The 24,068-nt window shown below is 39.2% G+C and overlaps 1 protein-coding gene across 1 annotated transcript; it reads right to left on the bottom strand.

Annotated features, from left to right (window-relative positions):
- Positions 1–5,186: 5,186 nt before the first annotated feature.
- Positions 5,187–8,204, bottom strand: LOC122060552 (cytochrome P450 704C1-like). The gene is made up of 5 exons (XM_042623681.1): positions 7,564–8,204; positions 7,185–7,469; positions 6,738–7,076; positions 6,424–6,624; positions 5,187–5,777 (listed from the first exon to the last, which is right to left on the bottom strand). Exons 1-5 carry the CDS (start codon positions 8,083–8,085, stop codon positions 5,580–5,582), a joined length of 1,545 nt encoding a protein of 514 aa, XP_042479615.1. The 5' UTR covers positions 8,086–8,204; the 3' UTR covers positions 5,187–5,579.
- Positions 8,205–24,068: the final 15,864 nt, after the last annotated feature.

The raw sequence follows: 24,068 nt of genomic DNA, 5'->3' as shown, positions 1-24,068 counted from the left end.
GTATGTCAGATCAACTCCAAATTTAATGAAATTTTTATGAGATTCCGTAAACATATTCATATACTTTCAGTAATTATTTTATATTATAAAATAATAATTAACTATTTTTAATAATATGAACAATCTCGGACTACTGTTCTGTCCGACTCAAAAATTACTATTAATATATCACAATCTTATTTTCTTTCTCCTTAAACCCATAATCCAAAATCCCAAACCTTTAAATCATGATTAATCCTCCAAGTAGAATATAATAAAGCAATTAAATTATGTTAAGAACTCTTACCTTGAAAATAGTTGGAAATCTTGATTTCTTTTTTCTTTCTTTTTTTTCTTCTTCTTCCTTCTCCTCTTTCTTCTCCACAATGGCTTTTTTTTTTTCCTTTTGATTTTTTTTCATAAATAGAAAGTGAGAGGCACTAGGGTCATGTTTTTGGCTTCTATTTTCCCTTCCCAAATCATCTCCAACTCTATTTCTATCACTCCTATTTCATCTCCAACTCTCTCTCTTTCTCTATTCTAATCCCAATTGATCTCTAACTCTTTTTCTCATTTATCCTACTTTCTCTTACTTACTTTATGCTCAAGTCTGTTCAAAATTCAAAAGGGAAATCCTAAATTTATTAGGAAAGCTTTCATTTATTAATTATTAATTAACAATAATTAGTTAGTTAGTGTTGTTATTTAATTAGGCCTTATCCACCTGTTATCTAAGTATCCATGTGGATAATAAGTTAATATGCAAATATATATATTATTCTTAAGTAAGTAGGTCAATATTAGGGTTGAGATTAAAATCATATAATTAAAAAAAATTAAAATTATGGTCTAGTGGTAAAATAGTAAATTAAGGTTCAAGGGCAAAACGATAATTTCTAAGGTAAAAACCCTACAGTTATTTTATAGTGTAGTTACATCTAATTGATGAGTTTTAGAACTCACCAAGGATTGATGCATCCTTAATGGTCTAGTATCCCTATTTTAAGTCACTCTGACCCTATAATGATCAAAAGACAAAAATACCCCTAATCAGATTTCAAGGTATTATAGAAGCTATGCTCATGGGGGACTCTTTGGTGCCTAAATCAGTGTGGAGCAATATATGTAAGTTCTAAGACCAAGAGAGAAGAATTGTTAGAGTTGTCCAATACCTTGGTCAGTTTCCTTATTTCTATTGATCGAGAGAGCGGTAGTATGCATTCCATACTTCAGAAGGTTTTCTTTAGTTGCTACATAAAGAATAATGTCTTAACAGCCTCAATACGACATTCTTCCCTTGTACGTTTTCGTGAGAGTCCCTTCATACGTTGTTTGGTACTATTAGGCAAACAAACTTATACAAAGGAGATGATGGTATTTTTCTTTAGTTCTTTGTCAGATGTCATATTCTGATAGGCGAGATCTTTACACATATATCACACTCCACTGAATTTTGAAAATGAGAAGATAAAATATAATATTTGAGAAAAAAAGAAATCAATTATTATCCAATAGTGTAAATAGGAAACATCATGGCCCACGAGCGTGTGTTTGCATTAGTAAACTTTCACCTACATAGATGCACATGTGAGCATTTGTAAGATGGTAGAGAGAGAAAATGTCTATAATGAGCTAATTGTGTTTTCAATTTAGGGGCAATACTATCACTCCATTGAATTCTAAAAAAATAGAGGTAAAGGTTTCGAATTTGGTAATTACACTCCACTGATCGTGTGCGTGTATTTAGACGAGTAAACTTCCACCTGCGCAAATGTACATGTGAGCATTTGTAAGGTGGTAGAGAGAGAAAATGTTTAGAACAAGCTAAATATATTTTCAATGATATAAACCTGACTCCCTATTAACTGTTAGGGATAGACCACCGTAGGATATTTTCATAGGTGCATACACATGTTATCAAGACCCATATAACAATAATGTAACCAACTTACTATAGTCACATGGCAATGCCAATGTGTTAGAAGTCCGATTGTTAATTCTGTTCAAGTATAAATATGCATCAGGCACTTGATCCTAATATAAGAAAATGCTTTCATTACATTAACAACCCTTTTTTAAATTAGCTATTATTCTTAAAATGTATCGATTAACTTGGCTCAATAATGTGGCTTAGAAATATAAAATAATATAGATATTTAATTGAAAAAACGTTTTCGAAATAATAATATTCAAGAAGCAACTTTATCTATCTAGCATTCTCATGCCCACACACACACACACACGCACCTCTGTTTTCAAGGGAGCATGGAAGTCTTTTTATATCCCCTTGAAAATAAGGGTCATGTGATTGTAGGAATACTAGCCAGACAAATTTCTTTCTTCCTAATAACAATTAGCTGGGAAATATTTTCCAACTAGAAGGGTCCTAGCTACATCATTTGCATCAATCACCATGGCATCTGATTGCACATGCAAGCATGTCAAAAAAAAAAAAAAAAAGGTTTATACTTATTCCTCTCCCTTCTTTGGGTTTGGGTGTGAGAGAGAGAGAGCATATGGATGAGAGGGGGATGCAGGGGAGGCAGTCTGGCACTGGGGAATACAGTAGGGTGGCGCGGCAATGCTTCACACCTTGTAAGCAAAAGTGGCAGTAGTCGTTGAGAGACCACATCGATTCCATTGGAGGATGAGTGGTTGTGGGGAGGAGTTTCTAGAGGAGGTGGCATTGGCAAAGTTAAAATATGGAAAAGACTACCGAAACATAATACTCCAAACGTAATGTGTAATTTTACCTATAAAAAATATAGATTGAAAATTGAAAACTAATATAATTCTCAATACCTAGGTGTGAAAAAAATAAACTATTTAAAGAGAAATGGAAAAGAATCAAGAAGTTGTGACCAAATAAACTGCCATTTTTTAAGCAAGATGGGGTTTCAAGCAAGCCATTCAACCACGTTGGAGAATCCTATGGGAAAACTATCTAATTGGTCAGATTCTTGAATATCTGATCTATAACGGTTCTTATTAGTCTGATTTATAAAGGTTACTTTGATTTGTTTTATCGTTTTGTTTTGGGGGTTCATAGAAATTCGTATGTTTTTAACAATTAATCATAGTCCTTATATATAAAGTTTAGAATGACAATCGACCCAACTTCAAATCTTGATTTAAGTCATGAACTGTGCTAATGGAAAGCTAAAATTTTTGGAATTGACAAAATTGAACATTAATATGATAAGATAATGTCATAATACACGTATAAATATTTTTGGAGAGCACTTTTGTCTATGATTATTATATGTGTGATGATATATTTGTATGGATTTTTATAGTGGATTGCTTATATGGGTTTAAGTTTGGATTGTTTCCTATCAAGTGCAGAAGTAGCCCATCATATTTTGTATCCCCAAGTCTGAATTCATGGGCTTAGTCTGCAATCTTGTGATTGGGATTCTTGGCTTGAGTAATACTGCTTCCGTTTAGCGGACTAGTTTTTTCAAGGTATGTAGTCGTTACCAACAATGTTTATAGATTACCCTTGAGGAGACCATATGGTTAATGTCATACTCTTCCCACCTAGGAGAATCTTCGCTTGATCGGTCTTGCTCGAATGAGTGAAGGTTATTTTGTTAAGTCTCATGGAATCATGAGTCTTTGTCTTGCAACCATATGTATCAGCATTTCTGAGGAAATATTGTTTCAGGCATCCTGCTTTACTCAGAAAGTGTTCACGATCTACCACCACACATGTGACCCCAAGGATGCCGAATGTTTCACACAATTCTATTAGGTCTTTCTTTTATATGATGGAAACTAAACTCAAAAAAAAATAATGATCAATTTTCTACTTGGTCAGTTTTGAGTGTCTCTGTGATGCTTAATGCATTTGTATTAGTTGTATAATTTATTTTATACATTTCGTTTTACCCTAAGGGGATAGTTGAGTTAGCCAGGGACTTTCGCTCAAGCGTGTGGTTCTGAGTTCAACTCCTCTTACCTCCTTGAGGCCACTTGCACTGGGTGTTTAGTTCCCTTCATTATAATGGGGGGACGGAAGAAAAGAAAATGTAATGAAAAACCTAATGGTTATGGGTCCCACTTTAATGAAATAACCAATTTTCACTTTTCCCCCTTCTTGGCATCAGGAGCACAGTTAAGGCTCATTTGGTAATTCTCTCAAGATGATCTTTCTTATTCTTTATTCCATTTGGGAACAGAAATGGTGAAAAAAATGTTTACTCAAATACATATTGTTTTATGCCCAGAAGAATGAATCGATTCAAAATCTCATCCCAATAGTGGGTTCCAAGTAACACCTCCACCCATGTTACTTCATAGTTTGTTTATAATGGACTTAAAACCTTTTTGGAATTCATACACATTTCTAACTTTGGTGATATTTTAATAGTATATTTTCTAGTTTTTGTTTTTATCATGAAACTATGTATGTTGATGTCAATTTCACTATATTATGGTCATTAACGGCGCTTGTGTAAATATTGAAATAATGAAAAATAAATGTGTCTAGAAAAGTTTTTATCAAACGCAATTTCGCTCCAAGAACTTTCACCATAAAGGTTCCAAAATAAGTTTTACCAAACACCCAAATAGAGTCAATAGATCATCTTTTAATGAAGTAACATAAATAGATGATTTTGTCGAAGAACAACATTCTCAGGACAGAATCTTTACCTGATAGGCCCTTAGTAAAACAGAAGGAAATGAAAATGGAGGAGAGAGACTCTAAGAATGAATTCGTATAGAGCCAATGGAGGAAACCATCACTCCAAGTAATGGTTTCATTACCAGAAATATCACCCCATAACAATTATTCATATTCAATTCATACCTTCATTTTTTTTTTTTTTCATTTTTTCATTTTTTTTGAATTAAAAATATATTAAAACATAAGAATTTAAAACAAAAATCATCTAAAGGGGATGCATACAAAAACAAGGGAGGAACAAAACAAACATCAAAGGAGGTACATGAAGACAAAGGGAGAGAAAAGAAACAACATAAAAAGATGATAAATGAAAACTAAGGGGAGAGAGCAATAAGAGGGAGATCCCAAGAAGAGGTTTTTGCTTGAGTCGAGGCATACCAAACAATTGTGAAGAATTTTATTTCTAATCTCATAAGTGATAGTATCCCAGACTTGCTCATTCGTACGCAAAGTGGAAGACCATCTTCTTTTGTTTATTTTCAACCATTTATGATGGATCACGACACTGAAAGCCAACTTACTAAGAATATCACAAGAGGATTTGTCATTGAAAATCTTCAAGACCCACCTCCATTCTCTGTCAAAAGGAATGATAGCTCTAGAAAAAGACCAATACTTTCTAAGGATACCTTTCCAAATTGATTTGGAGAAGGGAGATGAGAAAACTAGATGGCCAATACTTTATAGAGTGATACAAGTAGAATTGGGCTTGGGTCAACCATGATTGCAAGTTTCTTACTAGTTTATGCCTACAAATGGTAATTGGTCTCTCTTGAAAACCAAGCTCGAGGTTATAACCATAGCTCCTTCAAGTGAAATTGACCTTGGGTTTTATCCTTGCCTATTTACATGTGACATAGGCAGATTTGTTTGTATAACTTATTCGTTATCCACAATAATTCTTCACATATCAGAATTTGTCAAACACAACTCTAGGAATTGCATTGATATGGAGGCCACCATCAATGTGAAGTGTGAACATGGTTTTGTATGTTACTTGCTTCTTTTCATCTGCTAATCTGAACCGAAAGAAGTGAAGAAGGACCATGGCAACTATCTTCATCTGCCGATAAGCAAATTCCTTCCCCAAACAGACTCGTGGGCCGGCCTGTAAATCAAAGAAACAAATGGACATGTTAAATTCTTGCGTAGAATTTATAAACATATTGCAATGTTAGGCAATGTTAGGCAGGGACAAGTGATGCGAGGGACTATGGGAAGAAAAGAAGCCATCTTCAATGCCTAATTGGCTGCTTAGACCTATCCTGGTTATGGGAGACAAACCCCCTCCATATGTTTGTGCTGGTGGGGTTGGGAGAAGGATGCTGTGACACTATGAGAGTATAGGGGTGATGGGATCTGCTTGAAAATGATGATTATGGCTGACATTAGGGATGCCTAGGTTGGGAATTGATCAATTTTGAACCAACCTAAGCCCAAACCTTCCTCGCATGGCTTAATTTTGATTTGAAGTTGAGCTCGAATTTGACCCATGTTGCACACCAAGCCAGCATGGATATAAAATAGGAGAAACAGAGTATAACAATTGTCCATTCAGATTTGCAGCCACATTAATAACAAAATAGGAATGAAGCAACAAAGTCTCAAAGAAGGAACTTGGCAAAGTTTGGGGAAATGAAGTGTGATAAGAATTACTGGTTTTGTGCAGTGTGATAAATGCCTAGTAGAATTTGGGAGGGGATTTTGAATTCAAGTATCTTGATAGACTGATAGTTTGAGCATATGTTACTAACATGAAATGACACAAATTTAAATGATGAATCAGGCCGGAAAACTCCATTGTTGAGAAATCTCTCTGGTCGGAAATCCTCTGCATCCTCTCCCCATATGTAAGTCATCCTGCCCATGGCATAAGCCATGTAATACACATCATCTCCTTTCTTCACTCTGTAACCATCAGGGAGAACATCATCTGTTTCTGCACACCTCCCATCCTGTCATTTGCCCAATTAGTAGACAATAAAATCAACTACCAATTCATTAACACTGTAAATATAGAAACTACAAAGAATGCCTATGAAGAACTCCAAAGAGATAAGCAAGTCACCGTGGGGACAGCAGGGTATAGCCTCAAAGTCTCTGTTAGGCCTGCATGGAGATAATGCATCTTATCTATTGCTTCATCAGTTAAACACTTCACGAAAGCATCTATGTCAGTTTCGTTCTCATTAGAATTGATAACTTCTCTTATCTCTTCTGCAACTTTTTCTTGTATCAGAGGGTGCTTGCACAGGAGGTAGATGAACCAGGCGAGTGTGCCTGCACTAGTATCTTTGCCAGCAATCATGAAATTCAGAATTATGTCTCTGAGATACTGATCGGTCATCCTCTGTAGATCTTTCTTGCTCTCCACCAGAAACCTTGAAAGTATGTCCTCCTTGTCGTTCTTGAATTCAACAATCAATGTTCAACCATTCAATAGTAAGATTGAAAGTCAAACCCAGTCCCAGTGTGAAGATATAATCAGAATCTACAGAAATTGGTATCTACTCACATCGTTTTGCTGCTCAAACATCTGTTTCCTCTTGTTTCTGATAACGCCCAACACAAAATCATCCATGATCTTTACATTCTTCTTAAGAGCTCCTTCGGATCCCAAATTAAGAATCCTCTTCAGCTTCCAGAAGGGATCGGCATAGCGAAAGTATGTAAGTCGATTTGCCTCATCGAAAGCCTTGCTGAATTTTCTCCCCTCTACGCTTGAACCCTCTAAGCAATTCAAGTCCACTCCAAAACCCACTTTGAATATGGAATCCAGAGAGCATCTCATTAACAAATCCTACACAAAAACCCCATATTTTTTCAACAATATTTCTTCTATTCAATCAATTAGAATCAATGGTTTATTGGGAATTGGGATTTGGGATACTTACATGGATATCAAAGGACTTATTCATGGCTGCAAACCCTAAAATAGTCCGAGTCAATTTGGCGGCTTTTGTTCTGAAGACAGCGCAACTGAAAACCCTAAGGACCCTGGTAGAGAACTCGAAGCTCGCAATCTTCCTCTGTTGACGCCATTTATCTCCATCAGCATTAAAGATACCATCACCAAAGAGGTCTCCTGAGATTTCATTCAGGTAGTGTCCCTTAACGTATTTGTCAAAGTTGGTTTTGAGTATGTGCTCAACGTTTCGAGGGTCTGCAGTGTAGACCTCGCTTTGGAAGGGAGCAAGGAGACGGAAGGTTCGGTACTTGCGGGCGACATCGGTGTGGAAATCGTAGAGACGATTGTAATGGATTAGCTGGTGGAAGATGGTGCCCATTACAGGAGGGTACTTAGGGTGCCTCAGTGATTTACCCGTGAAGATTCTCAGTAGCAGAGCACAGAAGCATATGAGAAGAAAGTAGAAAAAAGCCATTGCAACACTCACTGTTGCAGATAACAAATCCATCTCTGCAAGTAAGTGAAAGAGGAAAAATCTTCAGAAGGGATGCGATCAAGGGGAAGAGATGAGGGTATTAAATTGCTTCTTAACTTTTACCTTCTGAGCTTAAAAATGAAACGTGGGGACAATGAATCGAGGTCCTACACTCCCAACTAATATCCAGTAAGATACAATTCCTATCAAAAATAAATAAATAAATAATATGATACACTTATATAGATTCCAAGACTTCAAAAAACGGAATCCAAAGTTCTATGAAAAAATTAAAATTTTTTTTTATAGGTACTGTTAAAAAAAAATTAAAAAAAATAACAAGAAAGGAATATGCTGCCACTTGATGTTTACAGTTAGGTACATGATTGATTATTACATAAGAGAGGCTTAGTGTATAAAGGCAATCTATGGTGGTTTATCTTTATCAGGCCCAGAAAGATCAAGGGGGTGAATTAGCGGTGAGCTTGTCTTTCAAACCATGAAACTGGAAGCTAGAAAAACCCCTTTGTGAGGATATCAGAAACTTGATGGTCCACGATAATATTTGGATTAAAAAAAAAAAAAAAAAAAAAAAGTAGCCTCTTCCATCCATGGTCTTAGTATTGATATCTTACTAATATCGTTAATTGTACTATTATTATCATTACTTATACTATTATTATCATTGTTTATAAAAAAAAAAAAAAATACTATTTTTATCATTATTGGTATCAATATGGGAAATTATTAGCATAACAAGGGTTGATTATGTTTGGTAAAATAAGAAAAGGGTAAAAAGACTAAATTACTATGAGAAATTTTAGTAAAGAATGAATTAAGTCGGGTTAAACTAGACATTTAACTTTTTATAAATTAAAATCACAAAATATATCCACAATTGGAATTGTAAAGGCATTTTAGTCATTTCATCTTATTTCTTAAACCTACCTTCCTCAATCTTTTGTAATCGAGGTTCAAGTTAAGGATTTACAAAAAAACAAATGATGCTTCAAGTTGAGTTTTTCTTCACTGATGACGTTTTGAATTCCATGAGATTGCATGTGCTGCCTTTGTCATCAACTCTGCTGGGCGAACCTGCTCTAAGTACCATCTGAGTATCTGTCTACGGAATCTGTTGCCTTGTTTACAAAGTACCTCCTAAAGAAACCAAGTTACATTATTAGCCAGATCGTGCACGTAGAATGGAGAACTACAAGGATACCACCTGTTCGGCGAGCTTGGGGTAGATCAAGTAGCGGTATCCCTGTCAAACCCATATGGCCTCGCAATTGCGTGTTGTATTTCATAGTTACAGTAGCAATGCTACCTGACACCAACATTCATTCGTCACCTCCTTCCTGATCCTGCTGCAGACAGACACGATGGAAGAAACTAAGTGCATAGTGCTTAAAATTATGGGAAAATTTGAACCTTATTGGTGGAAATGTGGGGTTGATCAATTCCTTCCTCTTTATATAGTTCATAAGAATTCTGTTAAAATTTCATTTTCCCCTCCTTGTATATATATATATATATATCTGTAATTAGAAATTGTGAATAATTCTTTATTTTGTCTCAATATGTTCACATCTTTCATGCTTCCAGTGTATTCTGATCAAAGAAATTTGTGTCCGTGGGTCGAAGAACTATCAAAAGGTCTAAGCTGGTATTTTCATAAAGATTCACGGCAACAGAATTGATTAGTTGAGAAGAAACAACTGAATATCCACTGGTTGAAATATACACAGGCATGATTCTCTCTCTTTCTTACTACGATTGCTAAGTTTGGCAGGGGTTTTTGAAATGAGAGAAGGGGATTCCTTGTGAGAGTGAATCATGCGGGAAGTGGGTGGGTTGCATCGATTGCATGGTGCTACGCAGTTGCAAAGTCCAACAGCTCTGACCGTCATATGGTGTGGAGGGATGAGAGACTGGAGAGGGTTTTGGGGATAATGGGTGTGTTTAATTACGATAAAAACCCTTTGCCAAGTACAACTAAACTTTTTTTTTTTTTAATTTCCAACCAATAATGTGATTTTACTCAATTATCCTTATAAAACTATTCCCAATTGAGTCTCATCTATATTTTTAAGAGGATAGTTGATGTATTGTTATGTTTAGATAAATAACAGACCTTTGTTATGTTAATAATTCCCCTATCACTATCAGTATCATATTTGATACAAATTGGTCCAAGTTAGTTTTCGAATTAAAAATAAATAACTAGTGTCTTCCATCCACTCTTAGTATTGATATCTTACTAATATTGGTATTGATACTATTATTATCATTATTGGTGTTAATATTATATTTAATACAAATAGGTCCTAGATAATATTTGGATTAAAAAAAAAAAGAGCACCCTCTTCCATCCATAGTCTTATTATTGATTTCTTATTGTTACAAAAAAAAAAAAAAAAAAGTATTGATATCTTACTAATATTTCTAAGGGGCTGTAGAAGGTTCATAGTCAAAGAGGGACATTAGGAATGACCAATGTCGATCGTCTTCAGCATACTAAGTGAAAGATATAAATCATTCATTTATGTTTCGATACAAACATTCATGTTTTTATTTGATATCGTATTCTATTCTAGTTATGTGTATAGGAACCAATTAGAGTCTTACGTGAAATCCTAAAAAGATTTAAAAAAAAAAAAAAAAACTGGAAGTGTAGAATGAAATCTCATACCAAAGTTAAAAAGGGATAAAGAGAGAATTTCCCTTCGCCCTTTTTTTGTCTTACAGCTTTCTTCTTGTGTATCTAAAGGAAAAAAGAAATGTTTCAAGGAAATTAATCTCACTTTTTTTCGTCAATTCCTGACTTTTTTAATCTTCAAGAATCAATCTTCTCCGTTTCTTCTCATCCAGACAGACAGAGAGAGAGTACTACACCTTCCCGTCCGCCTTCTTTTCGTGGGTGGGTTTTTCAAGCGTCCCAGTTCAATGGGTCGGGCATAGGAACACGTTCCGGTGAGGCTTTATAGCCATAGGATCATTTTCAGACACTTGTTGCAAGGAGGTGCTTCCCTGCATTTTCACCGCTAATCTCAACTTCCCTGTAGAGAATGTTTTCTCATCGGAACGGTATCCGTATTAGCAATATGGATCTGAATGGAAATGAATCGATGTATCATCACTTTCGTCTTTACTTTTCAAAAATGTACAATTTTTTTTACAATTTTATCCCTGAAATGATACAGATAATCAATTTGGATCGATCAAATACTGATATGATACCATCAATATGGCCAATTTGGTACTGATACTTAGAACCATGCATGCGGGTAATGTGATCATCTTCCTTATTTATCAAGGGAGGTAGGATTTGGGATCAGAACTGGAGACTCGGGACTTGGGATTTGATAATTGATATTCAATAGACTATCGATCTCGGCAGATACTAATTTACATCAGCGCTTATAAAACCAATCTGTCTTTGCTTTCATTTAAATGTTTTTTTTTTTACCTCTGATTCATAGATATGGTATCAGCAAAGAATCAGTATCTGCCACTGCCAATATCGATACAATCTAGCCGATTATGCTGATCCAATACCAATTCCTTCATCCATGCTCGGAACTCAAACTAGCTAGTTCAGCAGTGGGGCAAGTTCAAAATCCCAACCAGTGTTGATTGGGTCAGGCAGACCCACTGTTAGTTAAAATGCGTTTTAAATACGTTTAAAATGAGGTTGCCGTTTTTTCCCGTTTAAAACGCATTTTCCCATATGCTATTATACAATACGAAAACAAAAAAAGGGAAACGACAAAAGAATCTGTTTTAAACTAATTTTAAATGGCCGTTTTAAAGCATATCGGTTTTTTAGGGGGAAAATATGAACTTTATTAAAACAAATAATTAATTAAAAAAAAAAAAACCTATTAATTAAAGTGAAGAGTGAAGACAATATGGTACTTGGATTTTGGTTTTAACTTCCATACTACCTATAGGAAAAAAATCTCATCTTCTTATAGCTCATTGAGTAAGGAGAAGCTAAAGCTAGCAACATCTCATCTTCTTGTAGTCCATTGGGCTATTTTATCTCGGGACTTCCAAAACTTTTGGAATATTAGATGCATGTATAGAGGTAATAATCTCTCAAATTGTATGAATATTGATGCAGCAAAAATTGATCGGATGATCTTCTCTGCAGTTTCTGGTGCTTTGACCGACCTGCACAGAAGAGATGATAGGGGAGAGTCGAGCTGACCCGACGGGGGACTCTCTGATGCCTAAGTCAGATCTTTCCACAGCAGATGCTTAAGAGAACTTTTTCAGTAAAAGAAGTGATTGATCGATCCCCCTATGTTGGAGGCTTACCTTGGTATTTATAGGTTGCTGATAAAAAAAGAAGGAGGGGCGTTTGTGGAGAGTCCAGTTTAGGCGTAGAGTCCTTGAGGAGAGTGGCACTGTGATTCTGGGAATATTCAGGGTTCCAGGGTATATTCTAAAAATATTCTCTATTGATCTTGGACGTACAAGTCATGAGAGGGGTAGACGCCTCTGATGACGTGTAGTGGATAGAGTCTTGCCCCCATGATCAGGGATCACGTCCCTTGAATGTAGGAGTGGATGTGTGCACGTTTTTGGGTGCATTACTTGATTGTGTCGAGCCGGGGTGACAGGTTAGTCGTGCCGAGGTGACTGGTAGCACTGCCTGATGGATGGTCAGGTGGCAGCACGACCTGACAAGATGTCGAGGTGGCATCACGGCCTGATGAGATGCCGAGGTGGCAGCACGACCTGATGAGATGCCGAGATGGCAGCACGAACTGATGGAGGGCCGAGGTGGTAGCACGGCCTTTTGGAGGGCCGAGATGGCAGCATGGACTAATGGAGGGCCAAGGCGGTAGCACGGCCTGATGGAGGGCAGAGGTGGCAACACGACTGATTGAGGGCCAAGGTAGTGGGTCAGTCCTGTTCAGGTTTGCATATACGCTTCAGCCGTGCTAAGGAAGTAGACATATTTTGCCTCATCACTAGCCCCCCGTTCTAGCAGTTCGAATCGATCTGCTAGAGCATTTAATTCGATGCGAAATGCACTGCTTCACTTTCTCAGCCGAGGCTGCTCAACGGTTCGAGGACGTGGTTGTCGTTTGTTTAAAGGCGAAGGAGGCAAAGCGCCTTTATGGAGAGCTACACAAGATCACAGGTCAGTTGGAGGTTGAGAAGAAAATGGTCCAATCTAAGGAGGTTCGTGCCAATGATGTCGGGTTGATAACTGGAGAGCTGGAATAGGAGGTTGCTAAGCAACTCAATGCTAACAACAACTTGATGAAGGAGAATGATGCTCTCTAGGATGAGTTATCCAAGACTCAGGGCACTCGTAAGGAGGCGAAGCTCGCAGCTAGGGTTGGCGACTGGGAAGGCAACACTAGGCCGAGCTTGTCAGAAGTTGGTTGACATTAATATTGCTTTGTTTCAGGTTGGCTCGAACGATGCCATCCGGTTCATCCCGAGTAAGATGCCAGGCTACGACCTGACAGACTATGAGTAGCGCGTTCCCATCCCTGCTACTTTGGTGCAGCTTTGCAGCTCGATCGACGTTGGTGAAGAGGTGATCCGACTCGAAGGATAGCCAAGTGAAGAGCTAGGCCCATGGATTAGCCCCCTGAGATTAGCCTTGTATATATATATTATGTAGATGTCTCCTTCGGGAGTGATGTACTTTGAGGGATTTTTCTCCCTTTTTTGATGAACGAAAAAATTGTTTTGATGTCATCTCTCAGCATTCTTGTACTTCTTTCTTTATTTTCTTGTACTTTGAGCTGGCTCGAAATGAGTAACTTTTAGAAGAATAAGGACCAGTATAGCTGTCTGAGTGTGACTCCGTTCCCTATCTGAGCTCGGATGAGTGTGACTCCGTTCCCTATCTGAGCTCGGAATTGATCTTCCATATCTAGCTTATGAGCTATTGAGGTGCCAAGCCCGGGACTAGCCATAGGGGTGCCGAGCTGGGGCTCAATCTTTTAATGTGCCTTGCGTTAAGGTCTTTTGTGGTGCCGAGTCGGGGCTGTGGCTTGCATGCTTTATTGCGTAAGATCTTGAGGTGCTGAGCCATGCTCCGGCTTACATGCCTTAATGCATAAGGTTTTGAAGTGCCATGCCGGGGCTTGGGCTTACATGAATTAATACGTAAGGTCTTGAAGTGTTGAGTCGTGCTCTGGCTTGCATGCCTTAATGCGTAAGGGCTTAAGGTGTCGAACCGTGCTTGGGCTTGCATGCCTTAGTGCGTAAGGGCTTGAGGTGTCGAGCTATGCTTGGTCTGCATACCTTAGTGCATGCCGAGATGGGCTCGGGCTTGCATGCCTTAGTGCGTAAGGGCTTGAGGTGCCGAGCTGGGGCTCGAGCTTGCGTGCCTTAGTGCGTAAGGGCTTAAGGTGTCGAGCTGGGGCTCGGGCTTACATGCCTTAGTGCGTAAGGGCTTAAGGTGATGAGCCAAGGCTTGAGCTTGCATGCCTTAGTGCGTAAAGACTTGAGGTGCCGAGCTGCGGCTCGGGCTTGCATGCCTTAGTGCGTAAGGGCTTGAGGTGTTGAGCTAGGCTTGGGCTTGCATGCCTTAGTGTGTAATGGCTTGAGGTGCCGAACCGAGGCTCGGACTTGCATGCCTTAGTGCGTAAGGGCTTAAGATGCCGAGCTGGGACTCGGGCTTGCATGCCCTAGTGTGTAAGGACTTAAACTGTCAAGCTGGGGCTCTGGCTTGCATGCCTTAGTAAGGGCTTGAGGTGCTGAGTCGGGGCTCGGGCTTGCATGCCTTAGTGCGTAAGGGCTTAAGGTGCCGAGCTGGGGCTCGTGCTTGCATGCCTTAGTGCGTAAGGGCTTGAGGTGCCGAGTCGAGGCTCAAACTTGCAAGCCTTAGTGTGTAAGGGCTTGAGGTGCCGAGCCGGGGCTCAAGCTTGAATGCCTTAATGAGTAAGGGCTTGATGTGCCAAGCCAGGGCTCGGGCTTGCGTGCCTTAATAAGGGCTTGAGGTGCCGAGCTAGGGCTCGAGCTTACATGCCTTAATAAGTAAGGGCTTGAGGTGCTGAGCTGGGGCTCGGGCTTGCATACCTTAATGCGTAAGGGCTTGATTGCCAAACTAGGGTTTGATCTTAATAGTGCTGAGCTTGAGCACGGTCTTAGATGCTGTCGAGCTTGTACCTCGGTCTTAGATGATGCCGAGCTATAGCTCGGTCTTTGATGATGCCAAGCTATAGTTCGGTCTTAGATGTTGCCGAGTTGTAGCCTGTCTTTATGCCTTAATTGTTAAGGTCTTTATTTCCTTAGAAGAGCCAGATATTTGGGAGAAGCTTCATAGTATATTGATGTGTGGTATACCCTTGGGACAAATACATTGCTTCGAAATAGAATATAATCCGCTCGGTGAATAAAATCGAATAACTGAGATATGGAAGCTAAGGTGCTGACAATATAAAATCTATAAGACTAACACCAAATCGATGGGATTTCAATGCAATCTACTGATAAAACTGTCTACTGACCTCAGTGATTGAGACAGTAAGCAGCTGTTCTACTAGCTCGGCTCGGGTCAAGAGGCTTTCATCTCGGCAATCAACAATTTTTACCGTACATGCTAGGCCCGATTATGGTTTATTGACAGATTTTATGAAGTTTGCATAGCATTCCTGGGATTCCTTATGACTGGACTTGCATTCTCCAACTCCATTGCTGGCGGGGAATTTGACTTTCATGTGCTTAGTGGACACAATCGCCCCAAGGCCATTGAGACCAGGTCGGCCAAGGATTGCGTTGTAGGGTGAGGTGATCATGGCAACCATAAAAGAAACCATGGTAGTGGTTGTCTGAGCTCCCTGTCCGATGGTTACGGGCAAGTCTACAACTCCTTCCAGCTCTGCTGGTGTGCCTGAAAATCCGTACAAGGGTCCTGGAGCTGGCTTTAGGGTCCCAGTGCCAAGCCCTAGTTTTGTGAAGGCTTCGTAGGACATGAGGTCAACGGAGGCTCTTGTGTCCACTAGGACCCTGTGAAAGGGGTGGTTTGCCACCACTAATTGAACTACGACAGCGTCGTTGTGAGGCCAGTTCAACTCTTCCAGATCTCTATCAGAGAACGTAATGAGTGGATCCGTTCTGAGGGCTTTGACAGGTTGTTCCATGATGCATACGAACCGCGCTTGGGCTTTGGCTTTTCTAACTGATTCCGTCGTGGGTTCGCCTATGATTGTTAGAATAGCTAGACCCAAGGGCTAGTTATCGTAAGCGTCAGCTCGGTCCATGGTTGGTTCCTTGGACGGCTCGGCTTGGCATCATCTCTCCTCAACTCAGGCCAGTTCTCACCATATTTCTGCTTTAAATACTTGTTGAGGTATCCAGCCTTGATGAGCTCATCAATTTCCCTTTTCAGAGACTTGCAGTCTTCAGTGTTATGTCCATGGCCTCGGTGGTATTGGCAATAAAGGTTGAGGTTCCTCTCCTCTGGTTTAGCTATCATTGGCCTGGGCCAGCGAAAATACTTCTGATCTTGGATCTCTAAGAGCAGGTTTGTTTGGGAACGATCAAGTTCATATCCCTCAGGTTCAGTTGTGTCAAGTGGCCGATATGTTCTATTCTTCTTCGGCTCGCTAGAATCGTCCCTAAGTCTCAGAGTCCTTTTCTTCTCCTTCGACTAATCACCTATCCCTCTGGTGGCCATGATTTCCTCTATGTTGGTGTATTGATTGCATCGTCTTAATAGCTCGGGCATTGTTTCTGGCAAGTCAAGGGCCAGAGAATGGACCAGATCAGAGTGCATTACCCCATTGCACAACATGCTATACGCCACTCCTTCCGGTAGGTTTTTTACCTCCAGTGTTGCCTTGGTGAATCGGGCAAGGAACTCTCTTATAGTCTCTCTCGCTCCCTGTCTCATGTTCATCACGTTTTGTGTAGTTTGTTTCTGCTTCATACTTGCTTGGAAACGTGTGAAGAACGCTCTTGTCAGCTCTTCATAGCTGTGGATGGACCGTGGTAGCAAGTTCAACATCCATACCAGTGCAGCTCCTTTTAATGAGGCTGCGAAGGCTCGACAGAGAATGGCGTCTGACCTACCATGAACCGTCATAGCCGAGCTGTAGTACAGTAGATGATCATAGGGATCTGTGGTGTCATCATATCCATTGAAGATGGGTATCACAAAATTTAGAGGCAGCTCGGTGTCTATCAGTTCGTCGGATAGTGCATTATGGGCCGAAGTTACAGTTATGTCGGTCGGGTGTCTTTACCTCTGCATTCCTTCTACTTGCTCAGTGAGGCGTTGGATGCGGCTCTTCAGGTCGTCCCTTCTCACCTCGGCTCCGTGATCCGGGGTTCATCGTGCCCTTTCACCTCCTCTAGGGCTTCTTCCTCTACCTTGGTGACCACCAGGCCGATTCTGGCCTTGCCGTGGTGTGCCACTGGTCAGCCTGATGGGCGAGGTTTGACCCCCATGGGGTTGATCTTGCCGTTCTTCTCTGTGCGGACGCACACCTCTAGTGAGTCTTTGAGGTGACAGCTGGCGTCTTCCTACCCGGGGTGGGGATCTATGGACATCATATGTCTCTGGGCACCAGTGACATGTGGAACGACGGGTTCTCCCATTCTGGGCTGGAATGGGACCTTGCCTACGTCCCTTGGTAGGAGAGCGGGGTTGTACCGAGTGAACAGTACGTGACATCCTGGCCGACTCCCTCCTTGCTGTTGATTGAGGGGTGACACTATTGTCAGGAGATTCATCGTTGAGTTGTCTGCCCGGAACTGGCCTAGGCGGCTGAGCTGAGCTAGTCTATGGCACTGGAAGTGTCGAGCCGAACTAACGTATGAAGTCTTGCACCAATGCATTTGTCGCTAACACCTGTAGCTGCAGGCTCTGCATCTGCTCTTTCATGTTTGGGTGAGTTACCCGGGATGATGGGATATGGCGAGATAGCTGAGGGTTCTGCTCGCGCTGATCCCCCTCTCCCTGGGCAACTTGCACATCAAGCCTGGTTTGCTGGGGTCCTTGTGGAGGGGTCTCTGCTGGGACATTCTCCTGCTCTGTCATTGGTGGTGAAGGGAGACGTCCAAATGGTAACTCGCGGGTGGATCTTACTCGTGTTGTTGTAGAAGAAACGACATTCTCACTCCTTAATTGCATTGGTCCAAGATGACTTTTTGTAACTGATTCCCACAGACGGCGCCAATTTGATGCGGCAAAAATTGACCAGATGATCTTTCCTGCAGTTCACGGTGCTTTGGCCGACCTGCACAGAAGAGATGACAGGGGAGAGCTGGGTTGACCCGACAGGGGACTCTCCGATGCCTAAGTCAAATATTTCCATAGCAGATGCTCAAGAGAGTTTTTCCAGTAAAAGAAATAATTGATCGATCCCCCTATGATGGAAGCTTACCTTGGTATTTATAGGCTGCTGATAGAGAGAGAAGGAGGGACGTTTGTGGAGAGTCCAGTTTAAGCGTAGAGTCCTTGAGGGGAGTGGCATTGTGATTCTAAGAATATTTCGGGTTCCAGGGCATATTCTGGGAATGTTCTCCATTAATCTCGAAGGTGCAAGTCGTGAGAGGGGTGGACGCCTCTGATGATGTGTAGTGGATAGAGTCCGGCCCCCATGATCAGGGATCAAGTCCCTTGAATGTAGGAGTGGATGTGTGCGCGTTTTTTGGTGCATTACTTGACTATGCCTAGCCAAGGTGATAGGTTGGTCGAGCCAAGGTGACCGGTAGCAAGGCCTGATGGAGGACCGAGGTGGCAGCACGGCCTGATGGAGGGTCGAGGTGGCAGCACGGCCTGATGGAGGGCCGAGGTGGCAGAACGGTCTGATGGAGGGCTGAAGTTGCAGCACGGCCTGATGAGATGCTGAGGTGGCATCACGGCCTGATGAGATGCCGAGGTGGCAGCACGGCCTGATGAGATGTTGAGGTGACATCACGGCCTAATGAGATGCCAAGGTGGCAGCACGGCCTGATGGAGGGCCGAGGTGGCAGCATGACCTGTTGGAGGGCCAAGGTGGCAACACGGACTGATGGAGGGCCGAGGTGGTAGCATGACCTAATGGAGGGCCGAGGCGGCAGCACGGCCTGATGGAGGGCCGAGGTGGTAGCACAGCCTGATGGAGAGCCGAGGTAGTGGGTCAGTCCTATTCAGGTTTGCATACACGCTTCAGTCGTGCTGAGGAAGTGGACATTTTTTGCCTCATCAAGTATATTGCCCTTTTTTTGGTTTCGTTTTTTTGAAAACTACACGTTTAATACTCATATCATTCGTTTTCATCCGTTTGCCATTTTCTTTTTTTTTTGCCCTTTTTTTTTACCGTACCGTTCATTGTTTTTATCTGTTTAAAACATGTACCGTTCCCCTCAAGGGCAGACCTAGCCCCTTAGAGGCTCATAAAATATTGGTCCAAAACAAAATAGACTGATAATTTAATCGGTTCTTAAAACCGAACCATAACCGATTTCACTATTGGTTCAGACGATATCTGCCTCTCATCGATTTTTATCAAGTTTTTCATTTTTTCTCTGTTGCTGATTTTGATTTTTCTTCTTGCTCCAATTAGGTAAAATTGAATTCAGATAATATATTAAAATTTTTCATAAAACCAATACCAAAACTAGACCAATAGAAATTCGGTCTGCCAATTTCAATTTTTTTGGGTTGGTTTGTTTGGGCTTTAAACGGTTATTGTCTTGTTTTATTTACTTATTTATTGGGGTAAAGAGAAGGTTTTCATATGAAAGTAACCGTTGCCAACATAGCACAGATGGAAATCATGGAATCAGAGATTCTAGTAATTAGAATCGGGTTCGAATCAGTCCCAGCCAATTGCGATCCGAATTGAATTGGAACAGTCAAAATTGGTCGATTATTCCATTTTATTTTATCGAGACAAGAATCATTCCAAGTGAAAAAAAATTAATTAATTAATATGAAGAAACAACATTACCCCATATGTGTTCTCACACTCAGAGAACACCCCTAATTTTATGATTTTATCAACTTATTCAAACAAAAAGAATGTTGATCCAATTCGTACTGAAGTGGCCTCTAGATTCCAATACGTGGCATGCCAACTAGACAAACCCAAACCACTTAATGAGAAGTTGACTTAATTAAATGCATTGTTTAGGTTTAAAATTTGGTCATTTCTATGATACGGTCCATTGTGGATAAAACCATGGATTTAGGTATTGGTATCGCATTGACTGGTATGTATAAATTACATTGGTAACCAATACCAATACTGCACAATACATTCAAAACATGAGTTTTTTTCTTCATCAAAAGGTTTTATTTTTTTATTTTCTGTATTGAAATCAATCCGATGCAGGCCAGTGTAGTCGATCATATTGGTATCAATGGCAATCGATACCAATGCCAAGAACTAAAACCTTGGTCGCAAATAACTGGTTGCATGTTCGAAGGTCCATTATCATTCAAGGCATGATTTAATATGAGGGTGCAAGTCTGGCTTGACAATCTGAGCCCATCCTGAGCCTGGCAGGGCCTGGCCTAGACTTTTAAACCCGCAAGGCTGGCCAGGGCTGAGAGTTCTAAGCCGGAGTTAGGTCCGGGCCTCACTTAGGCCCCAGGTTGAACCCAGCCCTATCTGAACAAATTATTATACATATAAAAGACTCAAAAAAGCTTTAAGTGGGTTAGGATGTGTAGCTTTTGTTTTTTTTAGAAAAGTAAACTATAGATAGAAGTAAGGAGGGAAAAGATAACAGTCAGGAGACTCATACTTAAGACCTCCTAGTGAGTGGGCTTAACGGACCACAACCTTAACACAATTGTTAAGATGAATCACTCTATTCATAAGCATCACATTCTCTATTCATTAGAATGAGAGGCTTGCCAACACATCATTGTATGCAAGGGGAGTATGTGAAGAAACCCGGAGTACACTAGTGTGCCAAACAATTAAACTATCATGCATTAGCGCCTATGCAACCAAGTAACTATTAGCTAATTAATTGTAGATCATCGTTGCCTTGACTATGTTAGGGGGTGTCTCCTAAGTATTTAATGTGAGACAAATAGATAAACTCCTTTTTTGCTATGAGGGAGGAGAAATGAATAGGAGAATGCACTTCTTCTCATTCCCTTACAAATTTAAGCTTGAAAGAAAGCAATATACGGATCTCTAAATAAGAGGAAGAGATGGTAGAGATTTCAAAATTGAATGCTATTGAGCCCGGTAGGAACGGCCTACATTGAAATATCTTAGCCCGACCTAAAATTGGATTGGACCTGAGCGAAGCTTAGGGAGACATGAAAAACTACAGTCATGGCCGAGAGATGTTTTGAAGATCATGGAAGCCTTGAAAGGAGTCAAGGGCTCAAGGACAGCATAGAAGCCCCTGAGGCTTCATTTGTTTCAAGGGAAAATATCTCCTAGGAGAAGTCTTAAAAGCAAAATGAAATTATATGGGAATAAATAAAAACAAAAATTATTTCACAAAAAGTCAATAAATTTGGAAAGTTTTTAATACTAATTTTGTATGGATCCAAATTTGGAATCCCCAGTAAAATATTAAAAAAAAAAAAGTGAAAAATAGGCCCACGAAATAAGCCCATGGGCCTAGTTAAACCCCACTTTCTTGATCCATGAAACCATCATTGGGACCACTTACACCAATTGGACATAAAAATCAATCCTTTTCGACTTGGGATCTTTCCTTGCTGACAAGGCATTATTATTATTTTTTTCATGATTTCTAACAGAAAACATAAAAATCTCACTGAATGATATCAAACGGTTAGTGAAATGCATGCAATTAATGTGAGTAATGTATACACAATATTATTACACATTGTTGCATAATATTTATCTATAAGAATTCATTTCCTTAAGGTGGTCATTTTACATTGTTTTTCTAATTTCCTATCTCAAACGAGGTGTTGGTTGCTTAGAAAATAATTATGACAATGGACTTCAAATGTCAAGACTAAGACATTGGAGGAAACCAATGATATGGAATTTAAGGTAAGTGTATATTAATATGGCTCATAAAAATCATGTTCTTTCATTTAATCTGATTAAGTATAGTGTGTGCAAGCACATGAGAGTATATTTTCGGTTAGAAATGAAAAAAATAAAATAAAATAAAAATTTGGTTGAAAAGTCAATGGTTTTCGAGGTGACCAATAATCGTACACTAAACCATGCTTGCTAGAGTACCCTCTTCCACCAGTATACTTGTGGTGAAAGAGGGAAATCCGAGTATTAATGGTGGGGAGACATTATTAGAAACAACAATGGGAATGTTTTGGTTGCATTCTCGAACTTTTATGGAATGTTTTCAAATTCAATGGCTAAGTTGAGAGCCTTTACAGATGGCTTGAGCTTGTGCTGAGAATTGGGGCTCTCTTATTTTTATATTAATTTGGACTCCTCCTTGATTGTGAAGCTAGTTACCCAAAGATCCTATAATTTCCTGAGCTGCTGGTAATAGTTTCAGGAAGTAATCAACCTCTGCGATTCTCTGGGAGCCCATGTCTGGTTTTTGTTTCGGAAAAGTAATCAAGCAGCGGAGTGGTTAGCTACTTTTGCATGCGACTCTATAATAAGTTCGATTTGTGATCTTAGTTGCATCAATCAAGAAGAAAGAACTGATTTATCAGTCATTAGAATGTAATCTTTCTTTTATAGGTATTATTATTATTATTATTTTTTTATGGTTTTTAAGAGTGATAAAGTGGTTCAGATAATATTTGGTTTAAAAAAAAGTACCCTTTTTCATCCGTAGTCTTAGATATGTTACTAATATTGGTACTGCTACTAATATTATCATTATTATTGTTAATATCAATATCATATTTGATACGAATTGATACTATATAATATTCGGATTAAAAAAAAATACCCTCTTCGATCCATAGTCTTAATATTGATCTTACTAATATTGGCATTGATACTATTATTATCATTATTTGTGTCAATATCAGTACGAATGGATCCTAGAAAACATTTGGATTAAAAAAAAAATCCCTTTTCCATCTGTAGTTTTAGTATTGTTATATTACTAATATTGGTACTGATACTATTACTATTATTGGTATCAATGTCAATTTCATCTTTGATACTAATCGATCCCAAATAATATTCAGATTGAAAAAAAAAAAAAGTATCCTCTTCCATCCATTGTCTTAGTTTTGATATCTTACTAAAAAGCACCATCTTCCATCCATAGTTATCTTACGAATATTGATACTAGTACTATTATTATCATTATTGGTGTTAATATCAATATAATATTTGATACGAATCGATCCTAGATAATATTCATATTATATAAAAAATAAATAAAAAAGGTACCCGATTGCATCCATAGTCTTACTAATAATGATACTGATAATAATATAATCATTATTGGTGTCAATTAATATCATACTTGATACGAAATCAATCATATTTTGAATGAATTATTTTCCTTTTTAAAATACTGATACTTTTGGTTTTTACACAATTGTATTCTCCCCCTCCAAAAAAAATCAGTTACGTAATCAATATTGTTGAATTGAAAAAAATTAAGTATAAATATTTGTGATTTTTTTTTTTTTTAACTGATATTAGTCAGTCGACATGACCGATGTGACATGAATATCTGAATCTATCGTTGGTTATTATGATTGAATTATTGAATATCTAGATAGACCTATACGTGATATAATTTCAGTTTTAAAATATGGATCCGTCTCAGTAGGGGTTGGTGTGGATTTTCTTGTTTGATAAGATAGTATCAATGATGATATTTTAATTTGTTAACTGATTCTCTACATGTTATTATTATTATTATTTTGACAAATATATGCTATTATTTACTATGATAAAAAGTGGTTGATGGATCACCTATCAACATTGATTATGATAGACCTGATTAAACTTAATTAATATTAAACGAAAAAAAAAAAGAAAAGAGAAATGATCCCTGATTGGAAAACTGTATTGGATTTAAGTCTTCATAACTCATGAGAGCATGAGATATTAGAATTTAGTTGTAAACAACCAGTTTTAGTTTATTCTTAATACCAAATAAACGAT

Source organism: Macadamia integrifolia, chromosome 14 (assembly GCF_013358625.1).
Source record: "Macadamia integrifolia cultivar HAES 741 chromosome 14, SCU_Mint_v3, whole genome shotgun sequence".
NCBI lineage: Eukaryota > Viridiplantae > Streptophyta > Magnoliopsida > Proteales > Proteaceae > Macadamia > Macadamia integrifolia.
This window is presented reverse-complemented; position numbering and strand designations above follow the sequence as displayed.